Source organism: Triturus cristatus, chromosome 10, assembly GCF_964204655.1.
Source record: "Triturus cristatus chromosome 10, aTriCri1.1, whole genome shotgun sequence".
Taxonomy (NCBI): Eukaryota; Metazoa; Chordata; class Amphibia; order Caudata; family Salamandridae; genus Triturus; species Triturus cristatus.
In genome coordinates, this window is record NC_140593.1 from 822,914,323 (window position 1) to 822,940,692 (window position 26,370).

The 26,370-nt window shown below is 44.0% G+C and overlaps 1 protein-coding gene across 1 annotated transcript; it reads left to right on the forward strand.

Annotated features, from left to right (window-relative positions):
* Positions 1 to 1,196: 1,196 nt before the first annotated feature.
* On the forward strand, positions 1,197 to 25,527 carry LOC146790090 (uncharacterized). The gene is made up of 3 exons (XM_085628444.1): positions 1,197 to 1,368; positions 20,668 to 20,884; positions 25,257 to 25,527. Exons 1-3 carry the CDS (start codon positions 1,259 to 1,261, stop codon positions 25,380 to 25,382), a joined length of 453 nt encoding a protein of 150 aa, XP_085484570.1. The 5' UTR covers positions 1,197 to 1,258; the 3' UTR covers positions 25,383 to 25,527.
* The last annotated feature ends 843 nt before the right edge of the window (positions 25,528 to 26,370 follow it).

The window sequence follows — 26,370 nt, forward strand, 5'->3', positions numbered from 1 at the left end:
CGGCGTTCCTGGTTCTATTGGACTTGTCAGCAGTGTTAAACACTATTGCGTGCTAAATAAGACTCTAAAAACAAAATTTAAAAAAACAACTGGAGTCTCCTGAAATGGCGCTGACTAGATATTGAAGTACGTTATAACATGCCAAGTCAGTGAGGTCAGAAGTCCCTCCAGGAGTTGACCACATTTAATACAAAATGTCCAGTGGATGCCCCATGTGTCAATAAATACTGTCATATTTTGTCATGGATGCCTCCCGTAAGCCAAGGGAGTCAAGATGTGTTCTGTACAGGTGCAGCCATGCCTCACTTTAGGCAACTCAAATCTGGAACTGTGAATGTATTTGAGAAGTTCCAAACAGAAAGAATTGCTGTAGTCGAGAGCATCCTGCTACCCCCTAAATTTGTTTTGTGCCAGCTAATTGGGCGACTGGGCAGGATTTTTCACAGTCTTCAGAAAGAAGAAGTAAGGAGAGGAGAAGATTGATGTTTGTTTGACCCTCGTTCGTGTTCTCCGCTCACTTAAAGTTATCTGCCTAGCAGTGAGGCATCAAAGCTGCTTTTGTTACTAAAACAAGCAATGGATTCGGGCCAGCTTGCTTTCAGCTGGGTGGTGAACGCTCCGGGGTACTAGGCATTGGAAGTGGGACCTCACACCTTTGGGCCCCTGTGCCACTGCACCCACTGCATTAATAACTTGTGGAGCATAAAGAAATGATTGCAGAGTTGCAAATCTATAATTGAAACGGTGCATTTATCCGGCCTTGCTGTAATTGAATAACTGGGTCAGATTTCTTACTGGACCTGTTAATCATGCCATAAACTGCTACATAATTACCAACAGGGCGTGGAACTTTAATGCCGTCTGAAGTAAGACTCGTCACAAGTTATTTCACTTCATCAGTTCCTCTGCTCTTCATTTAACAGTTTGAGTTATACACAAAGCAAAGAGATACGTCGTAGAAAAGTGCAATAAATTTACGAATACATGAAGTAAAAGGAGACAAGTCTTATTTCAAAATGACCCTAAATGCTTTGAGGTGTTTGTCCAGTCCGGAAAATTCTCGAATTTCTCGCATAAATATCCCCGAAGATGCTCTGGACGGATACAAAATGTTCTCATGTTCCAAAGGAAGCCACGCCCCTTTCTCCACATTTCCGACCAACCGTGAGCGGAGGTGAGTGTGCGCGGCTGTGACGTACATTTATTTCATCCCGTGGAGCACCTGCCCGAGCATCGCCTCACATCTGGCTGTGAATATATGCTAGCCACCATGGCCACTGTGGCTCTGACAAGTCCCGAAGCAACAGCTGTTGGTCAGATTTTGACATCCGAGTTTGTGAGGAGAGGGGGAACAGACATTCTAAAAAGGTAAGCAAACTGAAGGCAGCAGTGGATATGGGGAGGAAACATACCAAACGCATGTGTATCACGAAAACAAGAAATAATCTTAACTTAATTAAAAATGTAATAAAATCTATTCGCCAAGATGCCATTTTTACAGTCATCGAAGCTTAATTTAACCCCGTGTAATGTTATGTGGTATGTTATAATATGTTGCAGTGCGTTACTGAGATGTAAATCGCTTAAAAAAAAATGTTAATCTCACATGTTTTCGTAGCATCCATGGTAATAATAACTGCTGAAAGGAGTTTTTTCTTTCCATTATTTCTTTTCGTATGTGAAATACAATTTAGAGCGAGTGGAGCAGAGACTTAAGTGGAGTGAAAAAGGTGATGCTCTATAAAAGGAATGTGCCAAAGAAGTGTAACAAGGAATCCTTTGCAAGAGGCGTGGCCTATTTAATTACAGGCATGTCCAAAAACATTCGAACTTGAATTCTGTGGTTGAGATATCTTGCCATTCGACCAGTATCTGAATGGATCTGTATACATTCTCTTACTGCATCCGAAAATATCACAGGACAACCAGCACATAAAACTAAAACAAGCCAGGCCTATGGGCTTTGGTAATGCTTGCTAGAGTTGATTTGCATTCAATATCACATAAATGAACAACAGCAATTAGATTATTGTGATTAATACGTTTCGAGAATGTTTAAATTCTAAATAGATAAAATTCTGTAAAAAACAATTGAAAATCTCAGATTGTGAATTAAACATTATGCAGGTCTACGGGGGTGTGGGGGTATCGTGCTTAGTGTCTCGATTACTCTTCTTCTCCCCTTCACATCACTTTCCTCTGCAATCTGTCCATTAGCGCGGGTATTTATGCTCTCCTTCAACCACATTACTCTGTCCTCGTCTTGCTGGGAGGGGTTGAGTGCTAACTCTGGGCCTTGCGCCCCTTCTTAACCCCCCCAGCCGCTTGCCGCCTCGCTCCCTGATTGGGGGGCCAGCGGCTACCTTGGGGCTACCAATTCTGATCGCCCACTCTTTCGCGTGCTTCTGCGACGGGGGGGAGGGCTTCCTGCCTCTGGGCGGCGTTTGCCTTTGACCCCCATCGGGTCCGGCTACATCTTCCCCGGCCCGGGTTTCAAGTCCCTCCATCTTCATGTCTCACAATCTTTCACCCCCTTTTGACTTTCTCCTTCTGCATATACTTCCACTAGTTTCCTCCCCTCCACTATCACTCAGACACACACAAGTACACAGTTACCCACACACCCTTGACTTTGGAAATACTGCACGATCAATATTTCAACAGCTGAGAACCACTACCACCTTCACACACTTTCCCCTGGTAGGTGATAGATATTTCTAACTTCAGAATCCTCAACTTGTGAATGCTCCCTGGAGCCAGACTGGATCCAGATCATTTTTTCAGCAATTCCCTTGTACTCTGGTAGGTGGTGTCATGCGGCTCTACATCAACTCTATCCTGCCCCAAAAGTGAGGTCAAATACCATATAATCATCACCTGTGGTCGCTGATGTTAGTTTCTTTCAATCCACACCTTCCAACTTAGAAACTGAGCTTGTTCCCTCACTCTTCCGTTTTGACGAAAAAGATTCTAATAAAACATTTCTACAGTGTGCAAGGGACATGTAATCCCTCAACAGGGTATAAACCTTGTAAGCATTGTCTCAAACAAACTTCAGTGTCTGACCCTCACCAGGCATCTTCCCTGTTCCTAGGGTCCTTACATGACTCCAAGTCTTTTGAAAACTGTCCCAGGATGAAACAAAAGGTGATCCAGGAATGTGAAACCAAACTCTATCTCTTGGAACATTGTCAGAGAGCAAAGAAAAACGTTATCGATCAAATTTGAGACACGGTCCTGTTGCTGCTCTCTAGTTCGTTACTGCAACAGACTGTCTTCCCACTCCAGGTCTTAGGGCAAGTCCAAGTCAAAAAATAAGCATCAAAAATTCACAGTGGGACTCTCCCACATCCTGCCACTCTAATTCTGAGAAGGTGTGCAGATGCCAAGGTCCCACCTGGTCTCGGTCATGAACTCCTGCTGGAGAACGGATTCCCCAACTTGTCCTAATGCACCTCACATTTCCGGAGACATTGGCGACGCCATAACAGGTGGAAGCCCTCCAGGAGGATATGGTGTGTATCTTCGGCAGCATACAGGCTCTTTCTTCTCCACTTTTGGGATTTAACGAATCTGAGGAGGCCTCCAGGTCAGTTACGGACAGTGAATCTGTCCCCAGTGCCATCCATGCCACTCGACCCCACAGCAGAGTCCGGCCAGACTCTATGTCCGACGCCCATCCCAATTCCATTTCTGGAGCACAATTCACACTAGCCCCTAACACATCGATGCTTGCCCCGATGCGAGAGGAAAAACTCATTATCCGACTCAGAACAGATCCTGCCATATCCTCGACCGAACTCTCGTCCTCCAATTTTGCCTCAACTGACACAGCCTCTTTCAGACTCAGAAAGAACTCTGCCTTTGCCTCAGAACCGGTATTTATTTGCCAACCTCTTTTGTTTGGATCCATAGCGAACATGATCTTGATAATGAACAAGATGATTACCAAATCTATGATGATGAGAATATATGGATCCATAGACCAGTGGCCTGGATACTGCTCCAAAATTACCTACGCCCATTAACTGAATAATCGGCCTCCTTTGTAGTGGTTATCTGCCATGCAATTGCATTTCTTGATCTCTAATTATAATCTGTGGACGTTAAAACAAATGTGCTCCTGGAAGTCCGACAGGCAGGGCAGAATTTCTTTGAACCACTCTTATCATTCAATGAATCACTGGCTGGTACATTACTCTGCACATGGACCAAACCCTGTTCTTGCTCTCTGTTAAATGGGAAAGTGGCCAGAAGACATAGACCTGCGCCAGAAGCCCTGGCCTTTCTGTGGCAACATCCTATGTTGGAAAGTTTGGTGGTCCAGGCATCCACCAGAAGTCTTAAATCAGACTCATTCCCACTACATCTCCAGACAGAGAGTACAAAGATATGGAGTCTTTTGGGAAATGGATGTACTCCATTGCTACTCCGGCATTAAGAGCAGATAATGTCGGCTGGCTAATGGGACGTTACTTCTAACGTATTGTGGGACATGGTTGGTGAGAGCTTGGTGATGGTCCCAGAAGAATACAGAGCAAACTTTGCACAATTTATCCAGTGACATTCATTACCTGGACTGGACACTATCAACTGCTTGGGCAGGGCAGTCGGTACCTGTGTGGTGTTTAGGTATCACGCCTGGAAGAGATCCATGTGTTTTTCAGGTGATGTCCAGGAGTCCTAGTCAGACATACCTTTGACAGGTCTCATCTTTTTGGCAACAACGCAGAACTGGACTTGAATGCTTTGGCCTTTTAACACCTGTGCAGTTACATCGTTAAAAGTTCTACCCCTTTTTAGTCTCGCTGAGTCAGCGCGCATGCGCTGCTCAGAGAGACATTTTGTAGATGTCAAAGTGCTGCTGGCTGGCCTAGCGCTTGCGTTCACGCGACCGTGCACACGCGCAGCCGGTCACCAGCAGTCTTTCACGGGTCATTAGAACCATGATGACTTTCACCTTCGCAAAAGTAAAGAAATAGAAAAAAAATCTATTTCTTTACTTTTGCTATAATCGCGGCACCCGCGCTTTACTTTTAATGTTCAAAGTAAAGCGCCGGTGCCGCGATGATTGTTCTCGCGTGCAGGGCCAATGCTTGTTTCTCTCGAGAACTATTTCCGCGAACTTCGACGAGTTGTGCTTGTTTAACATACGATTCAAGGGGTGGTGGCCTTGTTTTAAAAAAATGTTCCCCTGATCTCCAAGCACCGAATGAGGGCGCGTGCCGCGCATGACGTAAGCAGTCCGCGAAGCGGCGACATAAACTCCTGCTGGACTACGCGCATGACGTAATCAGTCCGCGAAGCAGCGACATAAACTCCTGCTGGACTAGACTGGAGCAGACCCAGGTGTGTGAAATAGAGAGGTGAGTGCGCTATTCCTAGCATGCAACTTTCTGTTACGCTTATCTGCTGCCACGGTATTATGTGGAAGAGCCCACTCTTAAAGTCCTCCGGCAGAGGGCGGCGATATAATCCGCCTTTGATGCAGGTCACCTGCACACCTCCCCTCTCTTTTTCCCAAAGAGAAGAGTTGTCCTGCCCATGGGTCCAAGGTGGACTTGAAGCATCAAAGTCTAGTCAGGTAGAGCTCTTGCTCACACAGGCCGATGCTGAAACGCGTGAGGCCTGGACCCACTCTCCACAGTCTCACTCTACAAAGCCCTGCGAGTCTGTGGCAAGTGAAGTCTACATTTCAAGTTTAGTTACAGGGTAGTGTTTTATATTGGCGTTCGATGTAGATTGAAACTTCTATATCAGTTCGAGGCATCGGGGATTACGTTTTGTAATATGTGTTTGCAAAATATGTTTTTTGTAGTCTTGATTCCACACACTGCCGGTTTGATGGTATGCGGTTCTCCGTGAAACATTAATCCTCCTCTCGAACTAGACTACCCATTTATTTAGGCGTTTCTATATTGTGTTACATCAAATATATTAGTTACCTCCAGGCAAAAGAATAGTGAATAAACAATTACCCCCCGAAAACAATATTGAACGTATTCTAGCAGGTATAGTGTATGAATACGCCAGCGTTCAGGGGTTTCCAGAAATGCATGTGACCATGTTCAGATCTCAAGGACCTTGACAGCCAAGGATCGACACTTGTGTTTCATGTGCTTGAGCGAACGTTGCTGTGTAAATGGATGTTTTGTAATTGAGGTGCAGAGTGGAACTAATTTCCAGAAAACTTAGTGAACAATGCAAAGAAACTTAAATTAAATCATGGTATGGACCGACTGGTAGCCAGTACAGTATTTCAGAGCTGTCTAAACGTGGCCCTGTTTCCGTGGATTAAGGTGCACTCTGGCTGCTTGACTTTGTGGCCGTGTAATGAGAATTTTGGGGAGGTCATTGTAGATTTTGCAGCAGTCCGGGTGGGACATGGCAATCATTATACTCCTTTCTTCCTGGTTATTCCTTTGGAGTATTTCATCACTGCATTGACTGACTTGTGGAATGAACAAATCTAGAACTCTGTGCTGGAACAAGGAATCCTAAAGTATAGGGGCCAGCTAGTTAATGACACAGTGTCACTACCTCCCATTACCACGATCTGTCTTAGTTCTTTTCATACATTGGAGTATGTGTTCCAACCACAAGTTGGTGGTAGTGATGTTATTTAGTTTGTTGTTAAGTCGAAAATGAGTGTGTGTCATTTGTATATGCTGGGTACTTTACATGATGCTTGTAGGAAAGTCTATTATTGTTAGAAATGGGGTCTCTGGTTGGCAGTGGATGGCCACTGTCCAAGCAGGGACACTTCTTTTTAAGTCAGAGTGAAGGGCTGCAACCCCTTGACAACCCCTGCTCCACCCTCTGGTAACGTAGCACGAGCCGTTAGGCTAATCTCAGAGGCAGTGTGTAAAGCGTTGATGATCATACACAGTAAATACAGTGAGGAACACTACAAAGGGACACAACACAGGTAGTTATCAAAGAAAATAGTTATATTTATAGAGACTTATCACAAGACCAAATAACGAGGAAATCACAATACTGTACAAAAATAGTTCTCTCTGGATGCTGCAAAAATAGTTCCAATGGGTAAGGTAAAGTTCAGTTCAGGACAGTGGACTCTGCGACCCCTCTACTCACAGTTCTGAGATGTTGGCAAATAATCCACAAGAAAGGTCGCTCCGGCGGGTTAGCGATGTTTTTCCTCACACTCTGGTCATGGCCGCTCGCTAACGGGGGTTAGTGATGATTTTCTTTATGCTCAGCAGCTGTAGCGATGATTTTCTGGCCGCAAACGTGCGGGGCAATGATCAGGCCAGCGGGCCCTCAGCGGCAGCGATGCGACAATTTTCTTTACGCTCAGCAGCTGTAGCGATGATTTTCTGGTCTCAAACGTGCGGGGCGATGATCAGGCCAGCGAGCCTTCAGCGGCAGGGATGCGGCGATTTTCTTTACGCTCAGCAGCTGTAGCGATGATTTTCTGACCGCAAACGTGCGGGGCAATGATCAGGCCTGCGAGCCTTCGGCGGTAGCGATGCGATTATTTTCTTTACGCTCTGTCGGTGTAGCGATGATTTTTAGGCTTTAGCGATAATTTTGAGGCTTTAGCGACGAAATGAAGTCTACTGGTCCTGAGACTTCAGTCAGGGGGCTAGCTCTCTCTCTAGCCCTTGGGTGATTGCAGGTTCAAGATTAAAACGTTCTCTTACAGCTCCTTTTCCCTCCTTTTTCCAGTCCAATGAAAACTACTGCAGGCCAATCCAGGGAACAGCACACAACACCAGGACAGTCCTCTCCTGCAGCTTTCTTCAGTTCCACGGACAGAGGTTGGTCTTGAGATCCAGGGGCAATACAAATTGTAGGGGTTTCAGCACAGATATTTACACCCCAAAAGTCTTTGTTCTAAAGAGTCACAAGTCACTGAACCCAGCCAGAACCAGTTCTGCTCAGTCCTGGAGCACTTTGTTTAACAGGCTGCTTCTTTCCTTTCAGGGTGCAGGGCAGAGACATCAGACGCACCGTAGGAGGTGGAGCCAGCATTGTGGAGGGAAGGCACAGCCCTATTCAGGTCCCAGGTGCAACTCCTCCCACCCATCTAGATGCAGATCTCTCTATTCACCACTGGCACACCTCACCCTGTCTCCTGGAATTCCCCAGCCCTGTCACTCCAAACCCAGACAGCCAATACACATAACAGCAGAGCACACTGGAAGGCTTAGGCAAGAAAATACCTACTTTCTAAAAGTGGTATTTTCAAACACAGAATATAAAAATAAACTTCACTAAAATATGTATTTTAATATTCTGAGCTCAGGCATACTAAATTTGTTTCAATACCATGTTCTATGGGTCAGTTAGGACTATAGAATGTAAAAAGGCAAACTTCTCATTCTGGCCTATGGAGAACAGGTAACCTTACAGTAGTGAAAAACGAAATTGGGTGTAATTCACTACCAGGACATGCTACACACATCAGAGCATGTCCTACCTTACACATACAATGCACCCTACCATAGGGGTGGCTTACATGATGCTAAGGGAAGGTTCAGGGGCTGGGAAGTGGGTGCACTTCCCAGCCAAGATGGCAGTTCTAGACTGCACACAGACACTGCAGTGGCATGTCTGAGACACACTTTACAAGCTGCTTCTGTGGGTTGCACAACTCAGCGCTGCAGGCCTACCAGCAGCATTTGGTTTACTAGTCCTGGGCACCCACAGGCCACATTACTAGGGACTAACAGGTAAACCAAAGAAGCCAATCATGGATATACCAATTCACATGTCATATTTACACAGGGAGAGCATATGCACTTTAGCAGTGATCAGCAGTGGTAAAGTGCTCAGAGTCATAAAATCAACACAAACAGGTCAGAAAAAACTACAGGAGGAAGGCAAAAAGTTTAGGGATGACCCTGCAAAAAGGGCCATTTCCAACAATTATTATTTGCGATTGGCAAGTGTTCCACTCAAAGTATAAGGCCACTACTTGCCAGATGTCATACACATGAAACAAAATAAGCCTGTGTTCTGTACCTGGTACTGTGACGTAAAGTAGTCAGGCTTAAATCAAAGGCAATGTAAAAAGTAATTACGCAGGGCATACACCGCAGAAAAGACCAAAAACACGAAAAATCCATAAGCAATTTTAAAATAAAGAGAAACATGTTATGGGTAAAATAAGACCAACAACAAATCCAATAAGGATCTTCAGAGATATTAATTTTAAAATATGTAAATGAAAAACCACAAAGGGCCCATGATAGAAGTGAGAGATCAGGACCTAGGTGTAATTTAAGGTTGACAGCAATGCAACTCTGATTGGATACAGATGGAATGGTACAAGTGGAAGTCTAGAAGTTCAACAGTTCTTAAATCCCAATGCAGAAAGGGACTTTTATCACTTTTGGAGGAGAAAAATCCTACTTGAGCGGGGTGCTACTGAAATTGTGGCTGCTGCAGTGGAGCAAGATAATTTGCAAGGCAATAGTGCACTTCGAACTTTCTGTGAGCCATGACCGGGATGAAGCTGACATTCAGTCCAGTACCATGGAACTGCCAATCAGGTACTTTTCCTGTAGGTCCCCCTGAAGCTATGGTGGAAAAGTTTCCTTTTAAAGTTTGTAAACTTTATTCTGGTGCCCAAACACCCACATGAATACACTACTAAGGTGCCCAGGACCTCAGGGGAGGGCACTGAGGGACTCTGTGTGTCAGGCAGAAGCCAACAGCAAAGTCCAGGTCAGTTTTAGTTACCAATAGTCAAAGGTCTCTTGCAGTTTGTTGTGTCCCTGTAGATACCAGGAGGTCAGTCAACTGACCTTTGGAGCCCACTCCTATATCCTGTGTACAAGAGGGAGCAGGGTCCTTCCTTCTGAGGCAATACACAGCAGATTTGGTCCTTTTTTGATCTTCTGCATGTCCAAATAGTGTTTTTCTCAGGATGCCTCATTCATGCCTTTTTGGTGGGGAGGTGAGGGGAGGGCACCTGGGCACTCAGTAAGCAATGGGATAAAAGTTTGAGGGGCAACCCTATCCTCCTTTTCAGTAGCTTGCCTTACTGTGAACAGTGCCAAAATGGCTTGCACCCTGGCATTTTCAAGATTTAGATCTTCAGCTATTCTAAACTTGGGATCAAAGGGTATGGGTGTGCAAGGGAGTTTGCTATAGTAATCATTAGTGTCCTACCACATCTAGCACTAAAATCCAGTTTAAAGCAAGCTCAGTACCTACAACAAGCTAGGAGACAAAAGTCTGGTAGGCCAAAAGCAGGGTCCTGCAGCACCCAGACAGGGGATACACAAGAATTGTCCTGGCATATTGTTTGCTCCCTTTCAAGTGCACCAAAGTTTTACATGTGGCTCAGAGACCTGTCAGGCAGGACTTGACACTGGTATTCCAACAGGAAGGCAGCCCCCGTCCTTCTGATGAGCTCAGATGGGTCATATATGGCTGTTTAGATTGACAAATAGAGGAGAGCATGAAAAGAGCATTCTATTTGAACCTAGGGATTACAGTATCAATCACAAATTGGTTCTCTATAGAACATACAATTACAGCCGTAAACTGGTTTGACATTAGTAGTACTGCTCACTATTGGACACAATATCCATTTTTCAATTGTAAGTGCCTAATAAATATTCTGATTCTTTGTATATAATAGCACCCACGTATGGAAAGTAGTGCATTTCGTTCTCATCATTCATTGTGTATGATCAGAGGCCTTAACCTAATTTATGCTTATACTCATGTTGTCCATATCTTTAATATGTGTTTCCAATGGTCATTTCATTTGTTTATTTCCACACAAAAACAAGCATTGGCATAGCCAATAGGTCTCGCCTTTGGGACCTTATAAGTGTTCAGCCATGCAACAGTTGATGTTGTTGCACCAAGGATATTGTGCTGCATAACTAAATACTTATAAGGTCCCAAAAGTGAGACCTATTGGCTATGCCAATGCTTGTTATGATTTGGTAGCAGTTTTCAACAATGGCACTGTCAAGGGCCAATACAACAACAGACGTCCACATCCCTTTTGAGGCCAGGTTTCTAAAATAAAACTGACAGCGTTCAGGTCCTCAGGGATAGAGAGCACTGCCTAATCATCTGCCCCTCCTGCCATAGCAACAAAACCACTATACCTTGCCCCCCTTGGTAGGTGGCCACCCGGATGAAGGCAGCCTGCAATATTTTCTCCAAGTGTGGCAGAGCATCACATCAGATCAATGGTAGCTACAGATTGCCCCACGAGGATATGCCTTATCATTCTTGTTTGATCTGCCACATATACCTCCATTACATACCTCTTCCTGGGGACTGTTTGTCCATCCTCCACCTAGAAGTTCAGGCCATTTTGGTCAAAGGAGAAATTGAGAGGGCCCTGGCACCAGAAAAAGGGACTAGATGTTATTCATGTTATTGCCGGTTTTAAAGAAGGATGGTGGCCTTCATTCTGTTTTAGATCATTGCTAAAGCCGGCCTAGTTAAAAATGCCCTGATCCGGATGACTGGACGGCATTGTTGGATTTGTAGGATGGCTATTTTCACTTCCCAGTCCTGAAGTTCCTCAGTTTTTACATAAGGATTAAGGTGGGCAATTTTCAGTTTTGTATGCTCCATTTTAATATTACCAGAGCCCCATAGGTGTTCATGAAAGTCATGCCAGTGGTTACAGCACATCTTCTGAGTGGGGAATACTAGTCTTCCCATATCTTAGTGACTGACCGCCGAAGGCGGGCTTGCTGTAGTCATTGGTAGACCATCTCCAGATGATGGCAATCCTCATCACACCTTTGGGGTTCTTCATCAATGTGCCAAAGCCACACCTGACTCCTTCCCAGAGGCTTCTGTTCATCCAAGTGGTTGTGGATACGGTGTTTTCACTGGCTCAGTGAATCCACAACCTTTAAGTTATGATCCCAGTGTTTCAGTCTCCATCCTGGATCTCAGTGAGAGTGGCTCTGAGGCTTCTTGGCATTCTCGCCTCCTGAATCCTGGTTGTGGGACACGCCAGGTGGCACATGCTGGCTCCGTAGTGGGGTTTGAAGTCTCATTGACTCACACAAAGGAAACCTGTTGGTGTCCATTCAGGTTTCGGAGGAGACGGTGAAAGATCTGCAGTGGTTGCTGTTCTTTCACAATTGGACTGGCGGCAGACCCCTTTCTCTACTGCATCCAGAGTTGACAGTCATGATGGGCGCATTGTTGCTAAATTGGATAGGTCCTCTTGGGGAGGTATTATTAGGGGTCTCTGGTCTCTGACGGAGACCCACCTCAACATCAATCTGTTAGAGTTGCTGGATATTCAATTGGCGCTAAAGGCCTTTCTCTCCTAGGTTAGTTCAGGATCTCATGAACAACACAACTGCCATGGCGTACCGCAACAAGCAGAGTGGAGTGGGTTCCTGGGTCCTGTGCCAGAAGGCCCTGGCACCTCTGGACCTGGCTGAGTTGCCAGGGTGTCTTCTTAGTGTCCTACTGCTTGGCAGGATCTTTGAATGCCAGGGCAGAACAACTCACCCAACATTGCATAGTGCAATTACACCCAGAAGTGGCACAGGGTGTCTTCCAGCAATGGGGAGAACCCTGGCTCAATCTTTTTGCCACCATTGAAAATGCAGAGTGTCCAAACATTTGCAAGTTGGAGTTTTCAAGGCAACACTCTCTCAGACAAGTCTTCTGCCTGGAGAGAAGCTCTGGACTCCTGTATGCCTTCCTGCCTCTGACTCTCTTACACAGATTTCTGAAGAAGATTAGGAACAACAGGGTCCAAGTAATCTTTGTGGCTTCGGATGGACACAGGAGAGTGTGGCACACTGAAGTCCTGGTCTTGAGCATCTGCTGGCAGATCAGTATGCTGCTTCATTGTAGAAGCAGGACAGTGTTCTCTACCCAAGCCTGAATAATACACACCATTCATGGAGAAAGAGCAGCAACAGCTGACTTTGCTCAACCTCCCTCCAGAGGTAGTCAATCTCATCTTGGCAACCAGGTGGCCTTCTACAAAAGATATCTATGATGGGAGAGGTTTGGGGCTTGGGGTAATTCTTGTCATATAGAACCGTTCTAAGCCAATTGTCAGCTGTGCTGCTTTTAATGAAATCTTTAGACTAGCAAGGACTTGCTGTGGTCACTGTTAAAGCCTATTTGTTGTCTTTGTTGGTCTTTTTATATTTACCAGGTCACCCATCATTGTTCAAATCACCTGTTGTGATGCATTTTCTGAAAGGATTAACATACATTTCCACCCAAACCATTTGTGATGCTACAGTGGGACTTTAACTTGGTTCTGACATATTTGACGTGTACCCCTTTCAAACCAATGCACAGCAGTCCTCTGCACCTTTTGACTCTGAAAACAGTCTTTCTCATTGTAATAAAACCAGATATTCACATGCGTGAGTTGCCGGCATTGTTTGTCCAGCAATTGTATACCACCATTTTTCCAGACAAACTGATGCCACGGACTAGTGCTGCATTCCTGCCCAAAGTTGTGATGCCTTTTCATGTCAGTCTATTTAATACTTTTCTATCATTCTTTGTTCCACCTTATGCATTGCAAGAGGTGTAAAGACCCCATCATTTAGACTCCTAAAGAACCCTAAGCTTTTACATCAATCTCACCAAGCAACATTGGATGGACCATCGGATCTTTGTGGGGTTTTCAGGAGCAATGAAGGGTAAGGTAGTGCAGAAAAAAACTGTTTCAAGGTGGACAGTCCTCTGCACCGAAATCTGCTATGCATTGGCCAAGAAGCAGCTCTCAGAAGGCTTGAGGGCTCATTCCACTAGGACAAGGCTGCTACCACAGCATTGGCATGCTGAATATCTGACTTAGATATCTGCCAGGCGGCAAAGTGGGCATCAGTTCACAAGCTGACAACCCATTTCTGCATAGATAGCGAGGTCCATCCAAAGGGACACTTTGCCAATGCGGTACTGCTGGACTTTTAGGTTTGAGCCTTTCCGCAGACCAATCACCTTGGGGGATACTGCTTTTGTACCTATTCACAACGTGAAGAATCTGTGTTTAGAATTATCCATCGTAAGAACAAGTTACTTACCTTTGATAACACTCTTTCTGGTGGATATTGTAGCTAACTGCAGATTCCTCCCACAACCTCCCATCTCCCCGTTCAATGCAATGGTCTCTTTCCTCCATCTTGAAAAAGTCGCAATTTAGAAATCTGCACACTGTATAATTTGATCAGTCAACGGTTCTGCGTCCGGCAGCTTAATAAGGTTCTGAAAGAAACTGATGTCTGCATGCAGGGGTGGCAATTATGTAAGGCTTTAGCGTCACTTTTTTGGGTGTAACAAAGTTGATGCAGAGTCTCAGAGTGCCACCTACTGGCATTCATGGGAATTGCAGAAGAAAAACTTCTAGATCCAGTCTGGCAGCTGGAGAATTCACAAGATGAGGAATTTGCAGTTAGATAGAGAATCCACTAAAAATTATATTTCCGATGCTAAGTAACTTGTTCGACAAATGGCAGAACAGTGGCCATCGCTCTGTGTATTCTGCAGAGAGGCCAAGGTTTAGATGAGCATGTAGTCTGGTCACCATTATGACCCAGTGACAAGGTCTGTTAGAAACTCACACTGCCATTAGCCTGACTCCAAACATTTGCCCATTAAGTACACCACCCACACCTTTAACCAACTCAGTTTGTACTATTCACTATACAAGACTGATATATTGCATGAAAAACAAAACTACAGTAAAACATATGGGAAGAGGAAATAAAAGAATAGGGGCACATATATCATGCAACCTGAAGTAAAATGTGTAAATGTAAACAAGAACCGCATCACTTTCTTGAATTACCTTAAGGGATCTTACATTTATTGTCCAAAAATATATCAGTTCTTTTGCTTGTACATTTAAGGACATGAAAACATGGCCCTCTAGGGACCCTTTCAATATCAGTGTGTGTTGGCTCTCAATTGGTCCTGTGCATACATACACACATGTACTGTAGTTGAACATGCGCAAAAATGCCTCCTTTATGGTATGCTACTGGCATTGCTATTGTAACAAGTAGTAAAAAGTTATATACTCCAAATAAAGAGCCTTTCTACATTCCTTCAGTGTTTCCATGTGTGAGTCAAGATGTACTTATGCCGCACAAATAGGTTATGTTTGGTATATTGGGTGCGACTAATGCAGAGTTAATTAGCTCATATGACTGACTGAGTGGGCCTGATTCACAGAAAAAGTATTGGTGGAGATCTCTATTACCATACTTTTCCTGATTTTGCTGGTCAGTAATTTCCAGAGCTTTGCCTGGAACGCTGTGCAAGGTGCACGTTTCCAGGCACACTCCTGGGATGGTCAGGAGCCTTTATCTGTGGATCATATTCCAGCTATGCTGAGCTCACCATAGCAGAAAAGTCTGCACAGATGTAAAAGGATCCCCTGGGCAATCACACTTTTTTCTCCACCGGCAAAAACAGTTTTTCAATGGCATGACCCCTTCCGGTACACCTGACCAAAACTGTGAATGATCCATTCACTATGCCACCCTGGAAGAAGAGTTACACCAGCCCTGCTCTTTAGTAAGTTTGTGACCTTTTCAAGGGTGAAAAAGGCGGAGGGGACATCCCTAAACTCCCAGGCCAATGTTACATTGGAACCACCACTTCACACCCTTGAGTGGTACTTACAGTTGTGAGACCTCCGCACTTGTGAGGAAGAGCTCCGCCCCATAAATGGTTTATAGCTGCCAAGAATTCCTGGCAGGTACAAAAAAGATAGATTTGGTTGTAACAATTCCACTTTGTCCATAGGCTCCTAATTCCATTTAAAACGGGTTTGATTCATAGATAATCTAGACATGCACATTCCTTTTGTTAGCTGTTGATGCCCCAGGAAATGTGAATTAAATTGAATTTGTTCCGCCTTCATTAAGTAATGTGCACGTCATACTGACTGATAAAAATCTCAATTCATAAAAGCGTTTGTTGGACTTGGCCCTTTCTGCAGGGTCGTCCTACACTTTTGCCTTCACCCTCCGGTTTTCTGAACCTATTTTTGTTGAGTTTTAGGACTCTTGGTGTGCACTTTCCCAATGCTAACCAGTGCTAAAGTGCTTGTGCTTTCTGCTTTAAACATGGTGAAGTCAGCATACCCCCAATTAGCTCATTTAATTTACTAGCAAGAGCCTAGTAAAGTGATACTTCATGTACCCAGGCCTGTAATATAAATGCTACTAGCGGGCCTACAGCCCTTATTCTCCCACCCACTTAAGTAGCCTTTTAAACATATCCAGGAATGCTATTGCATCCTGTATGTGCAGTTTAAACAGCCATTTCAACCTGACAAAATGAACCCTTTGCTAGGCATAAACCTTCCTTTTTAATACATATGTCACCCCTAGGGTAGGCCCTAAACATCCCATGGGGCAGGGTGCATTGTATTTAAAATGCTGGACATGCACTTTTAACTTTTACATGTCTTGATAGCGAAAAAACATTAAATACATTTTTCACTACTGCAAGGCTTACCTCTTCCATAGGATAACATTGGGTTACCTTGTTAAATTTAATAAGTGATAACTTTCAATTGGGAGCAGATGAGAATATTAAGTTTGATCTCTAAAGAGTTGCATTTTAAACCTTCTTTAATGGTAAAGTCGGATTTTAAGTAAGGGTGGGCGTAGTGGGCGTAGTGGGGCTACGTGAAGCAGCACGTAGTGTGCCAAAATCTACGCGCACTACGCGCTTCGCGTAGCCCCACTACGCGCCACCCGCCACCCACCCACCCTACTTTTAAAAGATAAAATGAATTTGTAATAAAGCAAATTAAAGGCACTTACCTGACGCGCGGCGTCTCCCGGGGCTCCCTCTTCCTGTTTTTCAATATTCCTGACAAATGCGCAAGCGCGGACGCCCGCGCATGTGCATTTCTTGCGAGAAATGCGCATGCGCGGGAGTCCGCGCATGCGCATTTGTCAGGAATATTGAAAAACAGGAAGATGGAGCCCCGGGAGACGCCGCGCGTCAGGTAAGTGCCTAATTTGCTTTATTACAAATTTATTTTAGCTTTTAAAAGTACGGCGGGCGGGAGGCGGGTGGCGGGCGGCAGGCAGCTACGCTTCGCCCACGTAGTGTACGTAGGCGCTGCCTGCTTCGCCTACTTCGAAAACTACGAAGCAGGCAGCGCTACGTACACTACGTGGGCGAAGCGTAGTGTCGCGCCCAGGGTTAATTTTAAGTCACAATTCTGAACTTTTAGAAATTTATGCAGCAACATCTCAATGGGTATTATTAAAAAGGGCACAATTTAAGAGTAGTCCCAACTTTTTGATAAATTGCGATTATATTATCAACAGAGGCAAAACATTATGCTTACTAGATTATAATGCAACATCAGCAATGCTTTTAGAACTGTGCACTAAGTGCAAAGGGAACACATTTCCTCTGAGGAAGCCATTGCTGCTTGTACCTACTAACCGATGGTGAGCTAGGAATTACTCAAAGAATTAAGTTCATCATTGTGAGTCAGGTTTTACTGGCACTGTGGAATATCATTCACAGCTAACAACATGACTGAGGCCTCTCAGCTTAACAATACTATTCACTGTGTGCATCACATCAGCACTCTTGATCTGAGTTTTTTGTCCTGACCTCATATGTTGTTTGGTGTGCCCAATGGAGTCTGTCCAAGGGCGACAGAGGAGCAGCTCATAGCATGCAATAGATACATGTAGCCATCATAAAGCTCTAAGGAATATTTTAATCTTTTCATATGTGCCTAAAGGGTTCACTCAACCAGGCATGAGGAGCAGCCTCATGCATGCATGATCTACAGGGATCAATTGTAAATTATCCAAAGAGTCAGCACAGTAGTGATGAATAGCAGCCTACAAGCATGTCCAGGAGAAATTCAGCCCTATTAAGTAGGCTGTGGAGTCCTCCCATGCATGTTATATGGGCAATCTGCAGGGAACAGCTGGTAATAGACAGTCAAGGTCCCAAAGTCACAAACTTGCATGCAGAAACACCTAGATTGTAGACAAACGACACACACAAATGTTGCTAGGCCCAGATTAGGTGGCCATTGCCCAGGGTGTACAAATAATAGTTACCCCCCCCGGTCACCTGAACATTTGCAGAGGGAGACAGATTATAGACTATGCTTGCGAAGGCCCACACAAGAACTCATGAAGGGATGGAGAAAGGCAGCTGTGGAAAATGATTCATATATTTAACTCAGGGCCTACAGGCAAACAACTCATAGACATGTGCTGGAGAGAGACCACCACGTTAAATAGTGTATTGGGTCCACCAAGGAGCAGAAACAGGTGTGTACTGGTTAAAGGCATCCAGGGTGGGTTTTCTAAGGGTGCAACTGTTGAGTAATCTAGTGGCAGCTGTAATGAAGGCATTTGAAACTTCTAGTGCTGATAGATTTGGAGATGTTAGATGCTATGGAAGAAATATAATTTGTAGGCTTGAAATATCTGGTGGCAATACTGGGTTAAGAGCTGGATAGGCAATGGATTGCCATCAAGGGGAAGGGATTCTAGTCTTGGGCCCATACAGACCCTCGCAAAGAAGTCACCTATGGGCTCCTCACTTGGTTGTAAGTCACAATACTGAGTGGCAGAATATCGCCCAGTACCATCATCTAGTGCAAAATGCAGTGGGGGAGAGGATGTGGTCCGTCGGCTAGACTGTCGACTTTGGTGCTGAAAACCAGGGTTCGAGCCTCGGGTCGCATTCACATCCTGTGATTCTGGGCAAATCACTTAATCTCCCCGTGCCTGAATGTGTAACGTATCCGGTGCTCATGTAAAGCGCTCCAATACCTTCGGGTCGAGTTCGCGCTCTATAAAATCTGCAAAAAAATATATATATATTGGCTACCAATATATCATCAAGGTAAGTATAGCTTGGTAAGTGTAGATTTCCTATTGAGACCACCCCTGAAGAATGGAGCTTTCACAAATGCATTAATTGACACAGCAGAACATGCCTTGGATGCAATCATTGCACTACCAGGACATGGCACAATCGCAGGAAATATGCCCACAAACTGGAATGACTATCACATCATCTCTTTCAGGCTAAACCTTTCAAACAAGATAGCATCAACAGAAAGGGCCCAGAGCAGCAGTCATTACAGCTAATGGATGAATCTTAATCTCTTAGAAACTGGCACATTTCTCTTCCAAACTTCACTTAAAATGTGAGCAATTGTACAGTTGTCTAGCTGAATCACAGATGACTTTGACCAGCAAATGTCAGTTTTGACACGCACTGTCCCTAAACACAGAAGGACTCCTTGACTCTATAAATGATGGCGAAACTGAAAGCAAATCTAGGCAGGTTACAACTCAAATGGGGGTAGTCAAATAGCAAGCCAGACTAAATCCTCCAACTACAACACCACAGAGCAAACAAATCAGGATTTTTAAATAGCGCAAATATTGCATTACTTCACATGGATCACCAAAGTTTAATTCAGCTTAAAAGAACTATATAGGATTCTGTCATAGTTTGGCTACTCAGAGGGCACCACCACTGAAATACCACACTTCCTAATCTGTGCAATTTCCAGTGAGCTTGTCATCAATACAAAGACGCTTGAGGACAGACCGAAAACATACAGGCTTCCAGATGCACAGACTACTATAAATACATACACCCATTCAATACCTGTAGATAGCCGAAAAGCATATGGGTATTTTTGCAGACTAGCCATGAGAAATGAAGACACCCACGTAGACAAGCCTGTGCTACAGAGGGCATTTTGTGATAAACAGTGGGGGAATCTATGGTTATGTGTTGCATGTGCAGCAATGTGATGTGGCTGGGGAGACCACAGTGAAATCTGCAAGGGAGGATGGCAGGGTATTCTACTGCAAGGGAACACAGTGTGATGTGATGCACACAGGGAATAGTATTGTTAAGCTGAGAGGCCTCAGTTAGGTTGTTAGCTATGAATGATATTCCACAGTGCCAGTACAACCTGACTCACTCTGATGAACTTACTTCTTTGAGTAATTCCTGGCTCACCGTCGGTTAGTAGGTACAAACAGCAATGGCTTCCTCGGAGGAAATGTGTGTGCTACAAATGAAAAAAATAGCTAAAATAACAATGCAGTTAAGACATAAGAATCTTTAAGGTCCAAATATTTAGGCGAAAAAACTTTTAAAGAATCGAAAAGGTCGAAACAGTTATGGGAAAAAGTTTTTTTAAGACAAAGGCCACATAAATTATAAATATAGGATAGTGGGTTCAAAAATCACGCTCTAGAAAGCATTAGAAAAGAGTGTTCATGGGGAAATGCAACTGAAAATATGACAAATGCTTCAAGGGTTGTCCATGCGGATGACTGACGTGGACTTAGGCACCCTCTTGTGAGTGAACACAGCTTGGTTCATCTGATGGTTGGTTGGATTCGTTGGTTGAGTGGTCTCGCTGACGCCTTGAACTTCCTGATAAACAACTCTGAGCAGAAAAACTTCCGTTAGGTCAAGCAGCTGAGGTCACACCTTTTTTGGAGAAGATGAGATGATTGCAGCTGTGAGGCTTTTGGGACGGTGTAATGTGATTACTAGCTTACATTCGTGCTTAAGTTACATCCTACAGCTTCTAAAGATATTTTAAATACAACTTCTAAAGATGTTTTAAATAAAACCCATCAATGCAACTTTCATGATAATGATGATGTTACATCGTTTGCCTTTTTTCCTTTCTAGGTGCAAGGGCATTGATCTGTTCCTTCTTCGTTACTTTGAGAACAGTCTTGGAATCATCGCGCCTGCAGACGTCGAGCACGCGCCAGAGTATGCCACACTGGGTCAACAAATGCTGCAAGCACTGGCCGAGGCCTGCAGACACACGGATGACCCGGCCAGACTTACCCAGGAACTGGACATCTTTCGGAAGGTTTTGAAGGATGCTGATAACTTCAAGGTATCCATGCACATCCTTTAATCATAAACGGCTAGCTTGGTTATGTGATGGATCCTTGATCGTTTAGTTAACCCTTCATAGTTGCGCCTGCGCACAGGAGGGCAGCGAGGTGCTGCGGTCTCCCTCTGTCATGGAGAAAGAAGGCAGTCTTGTCCCCATTTTCCATCAGCATCCACTGACCCGGAATCCTATCTTAATCGAGGCATGTGAATCATTGTGGCACGTTTTGCCCACATGTCCTTTTAGTTAAAAGAACAGTCAGCCAGGCATATTTTATAGTTAATTGCTCATTTTCACATACCTTTTTGAAATTCTACATCATTATTAGGAAATGTGAAACAGTAAGATGTTCCTAATGATAGCAAAACACAAATTAGGAGGGTCCCGACTCATAAAGTGGAAATAGAAACATTAACATCTGGGCAAAGGAAAACATTTTTTTGTTGAGGCAGTGGTGATATAGCAAACCCAGCATTGGCTCTCCTTTCCGGAACCTTGCTTTCTGATTGGTGCGTCTGTGCTCTGTCCACCCATGAAAGGGCGTGCCTTTCTTTCTTTTGCTCACTCAGCTTCTTTCATTTTTTTCAGTCCATGTTATTTCTTATGTAAATAGCTTACTTGTCATACATCAAACGGCGCAACCATTTTCAAATGTATTTTATGTTATCTATGTACTTTTATTTAGTCTTTTGTTCATGGAAATGCGTTTTCGTTGTTAGTGCACACATTTTCTGTTTTTTACAACATCACCGTCTGATGCCGAACTTCACACTTTATATTTTGTAAAAATAATTTTTACCCAATTTTAGGCTTATTTTTTAAATTGTTTTATACTCCAAATCGATTTAGGACCCAGGCCGGGGAGGCAAAGCCGGACCCAATAGCATACATGCCACCATTTCAGAAGAGCAAAGTGGGAGATTAGTTAGAAAAAATCGGGAGAATGGGGCCTTGAATCGGGTTACTGTCATGTATGGGCCTTGGAAGTGTGCTGCTGCAGGATCGGACATTTGAAACGCAAATGCACGTTTTTTTTCTTACCTTTCAGAAGCATGGAGCGCAATGGCAGGCAGAGAGAGGGTGATGCAAGTGTTGTGCACTGGCCTGGCAGGTTGTTGGCAGTGCATACACCGACCCCCTCCCCCCCCCCCACTTCTAGTGTGGCAGCCCGGGCTGAAACTGATTCCCGGGCACACATACAGCCGCCCCGAATACTTCACAGGTCTTTAAAAGACCATTGACTTGTTAATGAGGCTTTGTTGGTTTTTCACCCCTTCAAGAGCCCCTGCGTCGCCACTCTGACTATTGCTGGAAGAATTAGCACGTTACACAATACCAAGCCCTGTCAGCTGAAACCCCAAGGAATTGGGTTTCTGGATGCTTGAATCGGGAGGCGGGAGACTAGCCTTGAAATCGGTAGTCTCCCGCCTGAATCGGGAGGGTTGGCATGTCTGCAATAGAGGACCGGGACAAAACGCCATCCGGGAGTGGGAGGCCCGCCCCCGTCCCTATTAGCATGTAGGATAGGCCGGGGGGGGCCAGGATTGGCCCCTTTTGGACAAAAGCAAGCCCCCCAATCAGGGGGTGAGTTAAGGAGCAAGAGGAGGATAAAAAGGGGGATACGGCTCAGTAGTTTCACACTGTTCCACCGATCCTCCTCAATGGGGATGAGATCAAATGGGAAAACAGCAGCTCCTACTTGGGGGTGACTCTGGACTCTAACCTCACATGGAGATACCACATAGAGAAGACCTGCCAGAAAGCAGCAACAAAACTGTCTGCATTATACCCACTCCTGAAGACCAAGTCGATGCCCTTGCAGAGCAAGGTGCGAGTAATCACCGCAATAATTCGACCAACCATGACGTAGGCTTCACCAGTTTGGAGTGGCTGCCGCCCGCAGCATCGGAAAGACCTGCAGAGACTACAGAGCAGGGCCTTACGGATTGCAGCAGGTGCTCCAATCTTCACAAGAACAGCAGACCTCCACAGAGACCTAGGCGTTGAGATGTTGGACGACAATCTCCGCAAACTCAACCAGACATTCTACAAAGGATTGGATCAAAAACATAACCCACTGATCAGGAAACTTGCAGATATTTCTACAAACCCATTTGACCACTACCCGAGGCCCATCGAAGCGCTAACCTTGTGAAACTGAAACAGCAACACAGCATCCAAAAACTCATCACTGCCTGAGGGCAATTCGCCCCGGCAGGTACCCAAAACTCATCACTGTCAGAAGGCAACCGCAGTGGCAGCCATCAAAAGCTCATCACCGCCAGAAGACATTTGGCAGACGAATACAAGACTCTGCGATAAAACTTGCTGACACTTCCGCAAACCAAATGTACCGCAACCTGCGGCCTATCACAGCGCTGAACTTGTGATCCAACCTCAACTGTGACAAAGCGTCACACATCAATAAGACAACCTAAACAGTGACTAAAAAAGTCAAAGTGAATGTGGAGTCATGAGGCTATCGCCTCGGTATCCAAAAACTCTCCACTGTCAGATGGAATCTGACAGACGAAAACAAGACACACGGATGAGTAGTTTCACACATCCCTCCCCCCTTGGACAAGAGAAGAAGACTCTAATACTTGTGTGATCCTGTAATGAGACTCTTTGTTGTTCGTTATGTTCAATGTCAGTGCTCAGTCACTAGACATTTTCTTTGGACCTGATTCACAAAAGTAAAGCTACACGTTTGTGTAAATTTATGCTTTTTCTGTTGTCACAAAACTGCCTATATATATTACGTTTATAAGTGCAGAAGCTCCGCAGTCGGGGTGGAGAACTCCGCACATAAGGAGATAGGCTTTTCCTATCTTTTTATGTGTGCAGTTCTCCGACCTGTCTGTGGAGCCTCCACACTAATAAACATCTATTAAAGTGTAGTTTTATGAATACAGAAAAAGCATACATTTACACAAACATGTACGTTTAAATTTGTGAATCAGGCCACAAGTGTACTATTTGTATGGTGTTGCTTGACTGTGCAGCTGTTGCCAGAACATTATGTGAGTACCACTAGAGAGGTGCATTGACTCCGCCCACATGTTGGGGGCCAGGAGTACATGTTTTGATTGGGCAGAAGTTGTGTGCTTCCAGAAAATAAAGTGCTTGCCCTCCTCCGCTCTGATCATTTATTTAGTTATCCAGCTGTCTGAGCTTGAATTTTCAGGGGCAGACACATGACATTGCAATGCTATAAAAATGTTTTAGATAACTACATAGTTTATGGTGTTTGCCTTTCTCTGGCAGCAGCACAGATGGCAGTTTGGCAGTCATTAACCTACATGGATTTGTAGGCCTGGCTTGACAGTACAACTGCCACCTGACCTTTTAACTTTAACCAATGTTAATCTACAGTTCTTTGCTTTCATAGAAAGATATATGCATCTACTTGTAAAGCTTCACATTACCATACAACATTCCTTTAAAGCCAGACCTATTGCCATTGCCAATGCTTGTTATATGTATATCGATGTCTCTCAGATAATCTTCTGGCAGGACAGTGAAGTCTGCACTGCACATGATTCACAATTTTGGAACTGTTTAGTGGCAACCTGTAATTTCAAGAATGCAGACTATTTTAAACTGATCAGGAATGGCGTTATGGAAGTCCCAAGCATTAAAGGAAAACTTCTAGGAAAATAAAAAGGTCCGAACCTCTTCTTTTCCTCAAGGCACTGATCACTGGGTCATTTCTAAAGTTTTCATGCACCTGGATGTGAGATTTACAGTCATTAGATTCATGTTCACTATCTGTCATGTTGGATTTGAGACATATAATCTATGCAGAGGTGTACCTAAAGCCACAAAATGCAGCATGAAATGAATTATAAGCATAGACAATGGGTATGATGATTGAGTGAGTCAGTAGGCACAGTAAATGGTGGCAGTCGTTGGCCATGAATGTCTAAGGTGTAATATTTTCTTGAGAATCCACTAAAAATTGATAATCAACTGACAGAAGGCATGAGTGATGTGTTGGATGTAAAAGTGGGATAAACAGGGGGATCAAGTCTGTTGATTTATCCAGGTATATAATAAAGAAATGCCAAAAGTATTCCCCTACATTGGAATTCCAATTTTGGCGAGAAAACTCTTAAAAAAAGAAGATCAGAGCTTACAGAACTGACAGATAACTATGACCTGTATGAGAGTAAATAGCAACATGATCCGTGGAAAACTGGGTCTGCAATAGTGTAATATAGATCTTGAGATATATATTGATTATGGAATGATAAGACACTCAATGGCAAATGTGCAGATGTAATTGATTTGTGCTAAACAGGGAAAACTTACATTGAACTTCATTATGGCAGTTGCACTTATGCTTAAACTTTGTCTTTCTCTTTTCAAGATTTATACAGAAGCCTTGATGAGTTACATTTCTGAAAAGGTGCCTAATTTCACTCCACAAAACAAACAAATCATGGAGAAGTTTTTGAAAATAGCAGGTGACTGTTTGGGAAAGAATTCACAATAAATCATCAAGAAAGCTCCACTGACAAATATCCACCATCTAAAGAAGAAACAAAAATCCTATTTTTACATGCATATATATTAAGTAACTCATTTGCACATGTATTCTTTACCAACATCATATTTATAATAAAAGTGAATTTGCTGTATTTCCTGAAGTTTTGTAAGATTTTTATTTCAGGTATTGCAAGTGGCATAGAATGGTCATAAAAGTTCTGGATGAAGTTCTGAATGTCAGGCCTTCTGAGGAGCAATTGGATGAAGGCCTCTAGTTTTATTTTGTTCAAGTCTCTTCATTACGAGAGTAGGTCAATGTGTTTAGAAATCCCAGGGCTACTGTATATCACATTGTCAATGAGGAATCTGATTAACTGTTGGAGACTTGTGAATTGGAGCTCAGGAGTCAGCGAGACTGAGAGAATGCCAATACAAGGCTAGGCCCATTGCCACACTCGGGCCGGTTAATGGACCAATTGGGTAAAGCCAAGGATATACCTTTCTTCAATAATGTTCTGGCTCTATGCATTGGATGAATCATATGCCCAAAAGCTTGGTTCACATGCAACGAAAACGTGATCAGAAATGGTTAAAATGGAAGAAAGGTATTTGTGGGGTGTATAAATACTATAAATTATGCAAAATAGAGGTTTTACAAATGAATAATATGATGGGATGTGCAACTCACTCTATGGGGAGGTCCTAGTCCATTTTGTCTTTAGAAGAAAAAGGATAAAGGATAAAGTAATGTTATAGTTAGGTACAGTAATAAGATCTCAACTTATATTAAAGAAAAATAATGAATTCACTTTAAAAAAACAAAGGTTAGAGTGACGTTACAGTTTGGAGTTGAAATAAGAAAAAAATCAATGTGTTTGTTGGTGCTTGCAGTCCTACCTGGACGCTACGCTGCTACAAGGGGGCAGGCTGCGGACTTCTACTGCTGCGGGACTGCGAGGACCACGGTGCACAGCGCCACTCTGATTCGTCTCACC

What these genes read in the sequence shown, in the direction of transcription:
- LOC146790090 (XM_085628444.1), top strand. Translation starts at nt 1,259, where the DNA reads ATGCTAGCCACCATGGCCACTGTGGCTCTGACAAGTCCCGAAGCAACA. An exon ending in GGAACAGACATTCTAAAAAG is followed by an intron (nt 1,369 to 20,667) that starts GTAAGCAAACTG and finishes TTTCCTTTCTAG; the next exon opens with GTGCAAGGGCATTGATCTGT. An exon ending in AGGATGCTGATAACTTCAAG is followed by an intron (nt 20,885 to 25,256) that starts GTATCCATGCAC and finishes TCTCTTTTCAAG; the next exon opens with ATTTATACAGAAGCCTTGAT.